The sequence below is a fragment of the Otolemur garnettii genome, unplaced genomic scaffold (genome assembly GCF_000181295.1).
Source record: "Otolemur garnettii isolate 467f Iridium unplaced genomic scaffold, OtoGar3 scaffold00106, whole genome shotgun sequence".
NCBI lineage: Eukaryota > Metazoa > Chordata > Mammalia > Primates > Galagidae > Otolemur > Otolemur garnettii.
The window spans coordinates 5,700,804-5,713,393 of NW_003852501.1; the positions used below are offsets into that span (position 1 = coordinate 5,700,804).

A 12,590-nucleotide genomic window follows, 5' to 3' on the forward strand; every position below is an offset into this window, starting at 1 on the left:
AATAATCAATTTAATTAAAAAACATGCCACACTCCTGAATCAACAGCTAGTTGTTTGTTTGTTTTGGTTTTGTTGAAACAGAATGTCTGTCACCCTGGGTAGAGTGCCATGGCATCTGAGCTCACAGCAACCTCAAACTCTTGGGTTCAAGTGATCCTCTTGCCTCAGCCTCCTGAGTAGCTGGGACCACAGGTGCCTGCCACAACTCCCTACTACTTCTAGTAGAGACTGGGGGTAGAGGGTGTCTCATTCTTGCTCAGGCTGGTCTCGAACTCCTGAGCTCAGGCAATCCACCCACTTTGGCCTCCCAGAGCACTATGGTTACAGGTATGAGCCGCTGCACCCAGGCCCAAAAGCTAGTTTTAAGTAAAAAAGAAGACATGTTCTACCATTTATAGATCACATTCCAACGCTACATGATTCATTCTGTGTTTTATTTGGTTTGATTTTTTGAGACAGAGTCTTACTTTGTCACCCTCGGTAAAATACCCTGGTGTCACAGCTCACAGCAACCTCAAACTCTTGGGTTCAAGTGATTCTCTTGCCTCAGCCTCCCAAGTAGCTGGGACTACAGTATATTTTTTTTTTTTTAGAGACAGGGGTCTCACTCTTGCTCAGGCTGGTCTCAAACTCATAAGCTCAAGCAACCCACCCACCTCGGCCTCCCAGAGTGCTAGGGTTACAGGCATGAGCCACCATACCCATTCATTCTGTGTTTCTCATTATATACTTAGCATAAAATTAATGACTTTCTGTATCTTAGAATATAATAAGCTCTAAATAAGCTAAGTCCAGTTTCAAACAAATGAGGACACTGTTAACTCACAAGAAATGTATAGACTCTACACTCTAAAAATCTAGAGAGAACCTTCAACAGTACAGCTCTATAATAAATATACTGAGATATTTTAAAAGGACAAAATTTAAGCGAAAAAGACACGACACATACACATTGATAATCCAAAACAGAACACTAATAGGTGTTGAAATAAATGAATGGACAAAACGTTCCCTCGGGGAACTGTAAAGAAATGAGCAGGAACACTCAGAAAGGGCCTGCTGGACGGGGACACCTGACCCGTGTCTTGAATCATGAGCAGAATGTGGGCAGGAAAAGGGAGAGAGAAGGAGGACGCAGCCTCACCTCAGGCCTAGCATCCGCTTTCTCACTGCTGCTGGGCACACCAGCCCAGCCAGAGCCCAGGCCAGTGTTAGGAGGTAAGTTCACAGAGATTCAGTAAAGCCACATTCAGGAATCACTGCATTCCAGGTGGAAAATTTGGGCCTAGATTTTCCAACAGTGGAAAAAACAATAGACTGTTTGAATAAGGCAGTGACCCACCAGAAGTCATTTCGTAAGAAAAATTTCTGGAGGGAGCCATGGCCAGCAAATAAAGGCCCCTGAGGCCCACATCCTAATCCCTCACCCCTGTACATATGTTAGTTTATACAGTAAAAAGGACTTTGCAGATGGGATTCAATTAAGGACTGTAGGAAGGAAAGATTATCCTGGATTATCCAAGCGGACCCAGTCTAATCCCAAGGGTCCTCAAAAGGGAAGACTTGTCTTGATTATGGTCAGGGGAGAGGTGACCACAGGAAATGGATCAGAGAGGTAAAACCAGTGCTGTGAAGATGGAGGAGGGGAATCAGAAGACAAGGAGCGAAGGCTGGAAACTGCAAGGATCCGATTCCCCGTGGAGCATGCAGAAAGCAACAGACGACATTTGAGTTTTAGCTCAGACTTCCAACCTACAGAACCATAACATAACAACTGTGCTGCTTGAAGCCTCTAAGACTTGGAAATTTTTATAGCACTCAAAGGAAACAAATACAGTAACACAGCAGGTGGCCAAAGAAGACACGGAGCAGAGGACAGTCGGGTGGGAATGAATCATAATCCACGCTGAACACGAAATGACTCCTGGGTTAGATTAGAAGCCAGCAACTTCTATTTCAGGGAGAGATGGACACAGGAGCTCTAGCCTGCAGTCCTCCCATGGATCGCAGGCCCTGGCTTTCCAAAAGCAACAGGGTTGATTTGCTAAATTAGGGTGATCTGCAAGTTTGCGAGGCACTGACTGACCGTAACAGTGGTGCCTTGTCCCAAACTTAAGTCAACACTTTCCTTCACTATCCTTAAGAAATCAATCTGATTGTTACAACAGCTAAGATGAAAATGTCTTCAGAAATAAGAATACAAATAAAGTCACAGGTGAAAATGAAATGGAGATGAAAACAGGAGGCAATTCGTTCCTAAACTCTACAAAGAAATTCATACCACAGCGGTCACTGATACTGTGATGTGAATTCTATCACCAGACCCCGAAGACTATCATGGCCTTGGTTTTCTTGGGGATGGGGAAGTTGGAGAATCATCATACTGGTATTTTGAAAAAATAAGTCCTTTAGACATCTGAACAACATAGCAGCATTTGTCTATATTTCTATTTTCACCCCCCCTTTCACAGTAGTCCTTTAAATTATTTGTCTTTTACAGACTTTAAGAAAAATCTTTCTAGACTCTAAATGTAAATCCATTAGTAAAGGCCAATTTATCATCAACCAAAGACCACTTCAAGGTCAAATGGGAGAACACAGCCACATCCGGCCTCATAGCAAGAACCAGGCAGGCCAGTTCCACGGCTGTTTATTCTAACTTCTAAAAACCAAAGATGAGCTTATCATTTCCAATAAACATTCACTGAATGAACAGGCAGGGAAAAAGTATAGTAAACTTCATTTCCGTGATCCCTTTAGTTAGTGACTTCTGATCTTTCCCAGTGGTTGAATTCTGGCCAGTGAAGAGGATTAAGAAAATATATCTTTCATCCAACACAAGAATAATGATCCCCCAACTTAAGGCTTTAACATGTGCTCTTTGTGGAAACCCAAAATCTGCCTGATCACACCCATCCTCTAAATATTTCTACTTGCAATGTGAGTTTTTAATGCTAAATTCCTACTAGCATTGTAAGTTTTCCTATAAAATTCTCAGAGAACACTACTACGATGGTGGAATGGAATTGTAAGTAAAAATGGGTCAAAACATCAGTTTTAGAAGAAGCTGAAATCAGACTTAAATCTTATGTATTTTATTCGCTCCTAAGGAAGCAGGCATGAGAATACCAGTTAGAACATGGATGTGGAATTTGACTGCCTGCATTTGAATACCTCTCTCTTACCAGTTTGTAACCTTGAATTTCTTAGGTACTCTGTGACTCAGTTTCTTCATCTATAAAGCGACAACAATACTACCTAGCCATCAGAAGGAATAAGTGAGTTAACACCTATTAATCATCAAAAACAATGCATGATTTGTTGTAATTAATGTTTGCTATAATGAATGTGCTAATCATTCTCTTTCTCCTTAAATCAATCAACAAAAATAGTAGATTGAAATATTTCTGCATACATGGGTCACTACGAAAGTTTGAGACAGACCATATTATGGCCCATTATTTCGCCTCCAAGAAAAACAGTCGACAGCATCCTTTCTGATTCACCCAAACAAGTTTTAACTTGCTGGGCTTATGAGTGTTGCTGGAAGAGTTTCGTCTGTTTCCGTCCATGTGGATTATTATTTCTTGATTTTTATGTATCTCAAAACTTTCGTAATGACCAATGTAAGCTACACTAAGCAGGAATTTAGTGAACCTTAAAGGGTAGAGGCATTAAGGTGAGAGGTTACGGGGGGAAAGGGTAGAAGAAGAACCTGAGGAACCCTAAAGGAACTGAGTTTCCTCTAGCTCAGACGAAAACTGTGACTGCACAAACAGGGTGGCTCCCAGCTATGGGACCTATGTTGTATTCCTTTTCAAAGCGCATTATTTTTACTTGTTTCAGCCCTAAAGGCACAGCTGGGCTAGCACAGATGTCTCTGGGGTTGTCCATCATTCTGTACTCAGCAGTCAACATGCAATAAGCCTTTCATTGAGGTTTAGTATATCCCGGGACAAGGAAAAGTGCCTCTCATGCTCAGGGGATGCAAGCTTAGTGCCTGCCTCACTCACTGAAGAGACGATGGGAGTGTTTTAAAATATAACGTAATTAACTCAGATAGCTTAGCTACAAAGTTGTATTTATCAACGTATGCTCCAGGAAAACAATATTATAATACATCCAGAGAAGACACCCCAGTGCATAAGAAATCTTGGAGAGTGCTTAAATTTGTAATAAGCACTGTCTCTGGGCTCTGCTGAAATCTAAGCGAGCCACTCATGATGTCTGTGTCCCCTCATTGTAAAAAGCAGAGGTAGTGATCTCTGGTTAGCGGAGCGGGGATTACTGGCACTGGACTGAGGAAGCCAGAGGGTGCAGACTGGGTGGCAGAGGACCAAACCATTTATCAAGATCAAGTCTCTGCGTGTGGGCCAGGCTGCTGAGGAACCACACTGGAAGCATTCTAATCAGCCCCTGTACGCAGATGTCAACCCAGCTGGGGGGGGGGGGGTAGATGAAGCTCATCTCCGATATGCTGAATAATCTTGATCCACCCATAAGAGCTGCCTCTCAGCCTTCACCAAGTCTTCGCTTCACTTCTCTAACTGCCGTGGAGAGCTCCCGCCCCCTCACCCCAGCACAGATACTCTGCACCCTTCCCACTGTGCCCAGGGCCCTGCCCTGCTCTTCCCTCCTTCACCAGCTCTCCTGTTGCCCCTGCCTCACCCAGTCAAGGACATGCCTTCCCCCTCCCATAAAGCAGAGAGTGATGACACAGCTGAGACTCGCGTCCCCTGAGCACCTGAAGGTGTTACTATCATGTGTATTCGAGATCTAGAAATACATCTGAACCTTCCTTCCTTGAATGCCATGTTAAAAAAATTCACTCATAAAATTCATGCCGTTTGGCCAGACCACCTCCTGCCCCTATCCCCTGGCAAGGCTACCGGTCCCTCACTGCAGACTTGAAAACTGGCCCACGGCACTCATCCCTCTCTGCCCCAGCCTCACCAAGGTCCTAGCTTCAAAATCACAGCACCGATGCATCAAGTTCCTTACTTCTCTGAAGGGGCACAGCCCCCCCTGCTCAGACATGGCAGTCTAGCCTCATGTGCTCCGGGCGGAACATGGCCCTAAGATGGAATTCCCTTACTCTGAGAACCTGCCCGGGCCTGCTGAAAAGCAGAACCGTTCTTAGAAAGGAATTTGCTGGAGGACCACACGGGTCGTAGCTGGTGGCTAAACACCTGTCCAGGCACTGGGCAGTTGTACTTTTTTTCCTTTCTCCTCATTAACACAATAATTGCTGGTCTTAGTTCAAGGAAATGGGCCCACAGAACAGGCAACCTGGCATCCTTGTGATTCAGGCCCAAGTAAAATGTTCTTAATTTGTATCAATTGTATACATGTTCAACAGTAATTGTATTGAATTGGAATCTTTATGGTAGTTTCCAATCTTACTTTGCTGTCTTAACTTTTTGATATTTTAAACTTTAATCGGATGTTTTAGAGTATACAAGAGAATCACTAAAGATAGGTGGTCGCTGAGGGCCGGAGGGAGCCTCAGCCTCCCTTTTCAGATTAGTCATCTCGTCTGCAGTGCTTGTCTCTGTGTCATTGACCAGTTAGCTCCGAGAACAGTAACACTTCTCCACATCTAATGACCTTCAGCAGTTCAACCTTTAACTTCGTACTGCCACAGTTCACCCACAGGTCTCATCACGCCTAGGGTGACCAGATGTCCCACTTTTGGCAGGACAGTCCCACTTTTAAACAATTTGTCCCGCGTCCTGCGGTGTTTTAAAAAAGTTCTGATTTTTGGAAAGAATGTATGAACGGGCAGGAGAACAGGTAAGGAATATACGGTTTTCAGCAGTCATGTGGCTATTTCGCCAGAATATGACTTTTATATTATTTTTGTCAATTTTATAATGTTAAACTGTAATAATAACAAATGTTGAGAAGTGATTATCGAGAACGGCTTATCAAACTTCGCATTGTTGTCAGGCCCTGCCCTGCCCCGTCCCCCGCCCCGTCCCCCAGCCATGTTGTCCTGCTTTACAAATGTTAAAATCTGGTCACCCTAATCATGCCTGAAACCCACCACCCCAGAGACAGAGAGACGAGCACCCTGACACAGATCAGCCTGTCACCCAGCCACCCTTGCCATCCTCCTCAGCTTCAGGGGGCCTCTCAATCCTTGGAGCCCCATCTTCCTTTCCTGTCTTCACAGCATTTAGGACGCGGTGTGGCCATTACATCATCTCATGGAATGTTTAACTCTCTCTTCCTATTATCATTTGACCTTAAAGAATAAATCAACACAACAGTCTCCCCTCTCCAACTTGGTATTTAAAACATGCCTCTGCTGGGGGAATCATTCTAAGTGTCCAGTCAGCTGACGTCCCCAAACCAGGGCTGGATGACCCTTCTGTATATACCCATAACACTTCAAAAATTATACATATTGCAGTGATTATCTCTCTACTTTGGAATTCTGTATTACTTCTTAGCCTGCCTGGCTCCCAGAGAGTAAGACGTGGCTGTTCACTTTTGTATCCATACAGCCAAGCCCTAGATTTGGTACATCACTAAATATTTTTTAATCCAGAAATACAGCCAAATGTGTGTTTTAAAAGTTATATGAAATGTCATACAACTGAAAAACAAACTCCCATTCACAAAATAAGATGCTGAGTGATACCAAAGAAAATGTAAGACATGACATTTTGGGACATCAATTTATGCAGAATTTCAAAAGCTGCCTGGCAAAATCTGTCATAATATAAATGTGAGCTGTAAATTCACAAACACTAATTTTAAAAAACTGACAGGGAAAAAGAGCAACATCACTTTGACTTCAAATTTTTTTATTTGTTATTTGAAGAACAAAAGTAACTTATTTTAAACTGTCTAGAATTCAGTTAAAGTCCTAATTAATGGAGGGAAGAGGAGAATTAGTAAAGAAATAAAAACATCAGAACTCATCCCACCTTACAACAAAGTAAGTTAGAACCAATTTCCCCCTTCAATCTAGAAAACAAAGACCATTTATATTTCAGGCAAAAAGTAACAAATATCTGATAACAGAAATCCCAAAGAAACTACCTACAGAACTAAAATAAAGGCACTTCCTTTCCAAATTTAGGTTCATGGACAAACTGGAGTTTCTTAAATGCCACATCAGTATTTTCCACCCTCTGGTCAATAAAAACAAAAAGGAATTTAAAAAATACTAAAATCAACATTGTTTTTCAGCATAGGAAAAATTTTACCTGCATGAGTTTGGTGTCGTGTCCAGTATAAACAACTATGCCAAAGACCCACTGAGTATTTCTAAGCTGTGTACCTCTCAGTAAGATCTGGTCAGGCCCAAGGGAAACAGAGCTAAAAATAAGAAACAACATTTACATTTAATGATGGTCTGACAAATGAGCCTAAGCATTCCCCTTAAATATAAACCCACGATAAATCAAATGTTTCCTTTAGTCAAATTGGAACTATTTCACCGAGAAACAAGAACAACAAAGGTTACCGTTGGCTTCATCTACCAAAAGAGACCAACCCAAACAGTTTATTTGATTCATTCATCACTACAGAAAAATGCCTTTACCCCTTCTAAAATGTTAGAGGGAATTATGTCTCTCATAATCCTGTTATGAAACTCAACCCCCAGAAAGGAAATTGCTAAAATAACAACCAGAAGCTTATTCATTTGGGAAACTCAGTTTATTTTATAGACGATGATAAGAAAAATTTAAAAAGCAGTTGACCTGTGACATAAAACTTTTCGAGGATGGTTTAATGATTAAATAAGGACCTAAGTGCTAATTTAGAAATTCAAAATGGGGAATCTATAGAATAGCTATTCATGCTGATGAAACCATTAAGAAGTCACACTTAGTTGTCAGATTTATTTTGGGTTGATTCCCATGGTCAAGTCCTTCCAAGCCCTGGGTCTATTCAGAATATAAAGGACAGCCCCGGAGGCTGTGGAGGACATTGGCAAGAGGCATGCAGACAAAAGATGGCCAGAAGATAGATACTGCATCCCAATATTACAACAAAAGATGACTCAAACAACACAGCAAACACTTAGAGGACAAAGACAACGAGATACAGACACGGGGCCCTGAATATTCCAGAGGAAGAGTCATTTTTCCATTTTATTCAACTTTCTTTTTTTTTTTTTTTTTTGAGACAGAGCCTTAAGCTGTCCCCCCTTGGGTAGAGTGTCATGGCTTCACTGCTCACAGCAACCTCCAACTCCTGGGTTCAAGCGAGTCTCCTGCCTCAGCCTCCCAAGTAGCTGGGACCACAGGCACCCGCCACAGCGCCTAGCTATTTTTTGGTTGCAGCCATTATTGTTGTTTGGCAGGGCCCAGGCTGGATTCGAACCCGCCACCTTAGGTGTATGTGGCTGGTGCCTTAGCCGCTTGAGCCACAGGCACCGAGCCTCATTCAACTTTCTAAACACAAATTTGCCTTAGCCATTGCTAACAGTTCTCTAACAAGTAAATTACCTTTTCTTTTTTTTTTTTTTATTGAATGATAACTATGTACATTAATGCACTTCTGGGGAACACTTAGAGAACTAAAAATAGACCTGCCATTTGACCCTGCAAAAATTACCTTTTCTTCACCTCAGACACCCCTTTTCTGCTTTTCTGCATAGTTTGTGCAGCTAAAACCATTTCTCCTGCCTGGCAGAGAACTGGCATAGGAAAAATAAGTCACCCGTTCTGAACTTTACCCGAGGTCATTGGGCTCTTTTTTTGTCAAAAATCTGTTCTTTCCTTAAATTGAAGGGAAATTTTAAGTTGAGTGAAATGGTGTGAAATCTTGCTGTTTGAAAATATTACGAAATTAGAAAACAAACATATATTCCAAAGCACCAACAGTTCTTAGCCACATTATAAAAGAGGAGAAAAGTAAAGGAAAATAATACCTTTTTCCATCCAAGTGCAAGTTTCCGGTGAAGTCATAGAGGTGGCGATTGGGCCCTTCACATTCTATAGTTCCAGATAACTTCATCAATACTTCTCGTGTTTGCATTTCCGCTGTGTGACTCAAACCCTAGAATGTGAAGCCAAAAGAGGAAATCAAGAACAATCTTCTGTGTTTAGGGGTAATATCTGGCATTCCCATCATAACCAAAAGAGAATAAGAAGTCATCTAAAATGCAATAATCTTGAGAAGCTAACAAACTATCAGCCCCCAGGCAGACTTTATCAGTAGCTTTTTTCCACAAGAACCTAATGCAAAAGTGGTGGAAGAATCGAATGAAGGAGAAAGTCAAGATTCTATCACTGCACTGGAAACATACATGAGAATGGACGTGCAAACACCATACTGGAAGCATCATCTGTTAACGTGAGGTATCCTTTTTTTTTTTTGGCCGGGGCGAACCCGCCACCTGTGGCATATAGGGCCAGCGCCCTATTCCTTGAGCCACAGGCGCCCCCCAGAGGCATCCCTTTAATAGATTAACACTACCTGGCACTCTGCTAACTCTTTTTTAAACAGAAAAGAAAATATCTAAAGCAAATATCCATGAAAGAAAAGAAAGATATGTGGACAGAATTACTGAATTCAACTTTCTGTAGCAAAATGTTTGAAGTGTCAAAATGCTTATAATTTTTACACAGTAAAGACTACCGTTCAGTTGATCTAGAATTAAAATATATGGTAAAAATAGCTTTATTTAGGACATGAAAATTTTACATCTAATAAGCCACTCTCAAGAATTAGAATCTCCACAGTGTAAAGTGAGGCACACAGAGCCCGTGCGCTGTGTGTTTCCGCTGTAGTTGGGGAGACTTCTCAGCCTCCTGGGACGTCCCCACCCTCAGCATCACAGGCAGAGGGCACAGTAAGATGCACATGAAGGCGGATACCTTTCTCCCCTCCAGCATGACGAAGCCCCATTTTTCTACCTCTCTTTATGAGTCCCCTCATCATAAAAGGCATATTCTTCCTATAGATTCCATCCAGGTTAAGGCATGACCTTTTGAGGCTGAGTATTTTTTCTCTAGGAAAAGACATTTAGGACCAGAAGTGCGATTGCGGCCTCCATTACAACACAGGCCATAAAAGGTGACTTTACCTGACGTATTTTAAGGTTTGTCTCTCCATCTAGATTAGCTGTTTCAACGTAGCTCATTGCCTGAGGTTCACTAAGGAGAGGGGAAAAAAAGCCAAGTTTAGTAAGGGCCGCTCCGCAAACTCACAGCTCGTAAAATCTCTATTATGAAATCTCTATCTGCTGAGGAGCCCTTCAAAATAAATTGATATAAACAGCCACTTTAGCAACAATCATTGATGAGAAAGGAAGACACACATTGGCATCTGCCCAGATGACCCAGCCTGTGGGCCCCCATAATGACTGCTGGCCTTACGTAACCAGAAATGACTGAGGAGGAATTGGGGAGGGCACGTTACCTGAAACACGTGATGTCCTCCCTGCCAACACCCAACCACTGGGGTGGGACCAACTCCTGATCAAAAAGCCACCCTCAGCATGGCTGGCACCAATACACATTTTTCAAGAAAATTACAGCCAGAGGAGGTGCAGGAGCGAGGCACGGCCTTGGCTAGCCTTTGCTTCCCTGTGTTTTTTACTATCTCAAAAGGCAGCTTTTCAATCAAAACACCTAATCGTAAGGACAGAAAACTCAGAGAGTAAAAATAAGCATAGCAAATACCTTACTTCTGTTTTAGGTCTTTGGATTTAGGATAGTGAGCACAATTAGTGGTTGGGAGAACGACTCTGCAACCCACTGGCTGAGTGAAAATCCCCTCGGGCTACAGTTATGGGTTCCCTGGCCTTGGCAGGGTGTTTAATCTCTTGGTGTCCTGGTGTTCTCTCACGTAAAGGAAGGCTATGGAGGGTTATCAGGAAGATGAAAGGGGTGACGTTCTCAGCAGGCCACTGCACCAGGAAGGAGCACACAGGGACATGGCATGAGCTCCGACAAACAATTCCACATCAAAACCAGGTTTCCTGCAGGGCACAGCCAAGGCTCCTTTAGCTCAAACTACCAAAGGATCAATCTTTTTAATATTTCTAAGAGCTTCTTAGTTACTGATCAATAAGGACAAACATGAATTTGTCTCATTCCCCTCCAGAGGCCTGGGGTCCAAGTTTTAAGTCTTATTGTTGGGAACACAATTTTAAGCTAAGGCCTACCTTCGAAAGAGTGACAAGAAACACCGTCTCCAATCACAGAAAATGCAAATGGCACACGAATCATGATTTCCAGAGGCATATAGAATTTAGGAAGTTCTAGTCTTCAAGTCATATAATTTAAACTTGAATGCCACAGCAGAAGTTCATCCTTGCCCTCATTTTGGCTTTCTTTCCTTGCTGCAGACTTTTATGCATCAAGCCAAGGGAAGAGTCAGGGGGTGGACTGTCCTTCCACACCCCACCGAGTGATGACGTATCTTTCTAGAGTAAAACCACCTATAGCACATGGCAAGGATGTATGGGCAGAAAGGGGGCAAAATGAATGAGGAACAAACATGTCTGCAGGTCATGCCTGTGCTGAGGAAACACCCATGGTTCTTTCTATTAAAGGCTGGCCTTGGGCTCTGTCTGCAGTGTGCGCTGCCAGCTGGGACCATCAGGAAACTGGTTTTGAAGTCTCAGATATGCTACATCCACCCTTACGGGAGGGTACAGACCACTCCACTGCTCTTTAATCAGAGCTCCTATAAAGGAGGAATACCCCCAGAATAGCCAGGAGATCCTGTGGAGGCAACACAGCTAAAGGCATTCAGGAAAAGCACAAAGGAATGAATGGGAGAAAGAAACCCAAGGTCAAGCCAGGAGAAGACAAATGGCAAGTCAATGGTAGGATGGAGAGAGAAGGCTGGCGGAAGGGAAGGGGTGGCTGGAGACTCTGCAGGCACCACTTAAGGCCTTATTATTCTTAACATAAGATTGCAAAAATTGTGCCCACTAGCACACCTGACCTGGAGGAGAGCAGGACCATGTCTGCCGGAAGATACTGCCCATTGACGACCTTCACAATGTCTCCCACTGCCACCTAGAGGGCCAGGACAAGGACAGAGAAGCAGGAAAGAAAAGAAAAAGGTGCTTACATATTTGGAAAAAAATTACTCTATAACTAAGCCATGAGTTTTAAGATTAAAAAAACCCAAATTATCCTCCTTGACAAGAACAAAAGGAAAATGCTTTCATACAAGCAACTGGTAATACTGCCTTTCTGTAACAATGCCTAAGAAAAAAGAAAAAAAAAAAGGAAGGGAGAGGGAGAAAAAGGATGAGTGAGAACAAGTACAAAGACCCCATTTTATCATGATTGATGTTCCCAGCGCTGCATGCAGGAAGCACAGTGGTTACTCGGCACCTCCAGGGCCCCCTGAACATCTGGGTTCCAAACCCCTGCTGCACCTGAACTAGCTGCCCTATCATGCAAAGTTATGGAACCTCTGTGGGCCTCAGTTTCCTCATCTGTTAAAATGAGGATAACATCACACATTTCACGAGGTTACTGTGGGATCAACTAAGTTAGCACACATCAATTTTTCTGTTTTACAAGTGAGGAAACTGAGGCTCAAAACAAACAAACAAAAAAACCTGATGGAGGTCATCCAGTCAGTGAGTGTTAGAACCAGGATTA

The 12,590-nt window shown here is 42.8% G+C and overlaps 1 protein-coding gene across 2 annotated transcripts in view; it reads right to left on the bottom strand.

The window, feature by feature from the left end:
* Positions 1 to 12,590, bottom strand: part of ATP8A2 (ATPase phospholipid transporting 8A2) — a 625,592-nt gene that overhangs the window by 449,015 nt on the left and 163,987 nt on the right. For both annotated transcript variants that reach the window (XM_012809508.2, XM_012809509.2), the window contains exons 7-10: positions 11,920 to 11,993; positions 10,049 to 10,118; positions 8,891 to 9,018; positions 7,218 to 7,329 (exon numbers count right to left, since the gene is read on the bottom strand). In XM_012809508.2, coding sequence (XP_012664962.1) covers positions 7,218 to 7,329; positions 8,891 to 9,018; positions 10,049 to 10,118; positions 11,920 to 11,993 — 384 coding nt within the window. The remainder of the gene's footprint in view (positions 1 to 7,217; positions 7,330 to 8,890; positions 9,019 to 10,048; positions 10,119 to 11,919; positions 11,994 to 12,590) is intronic.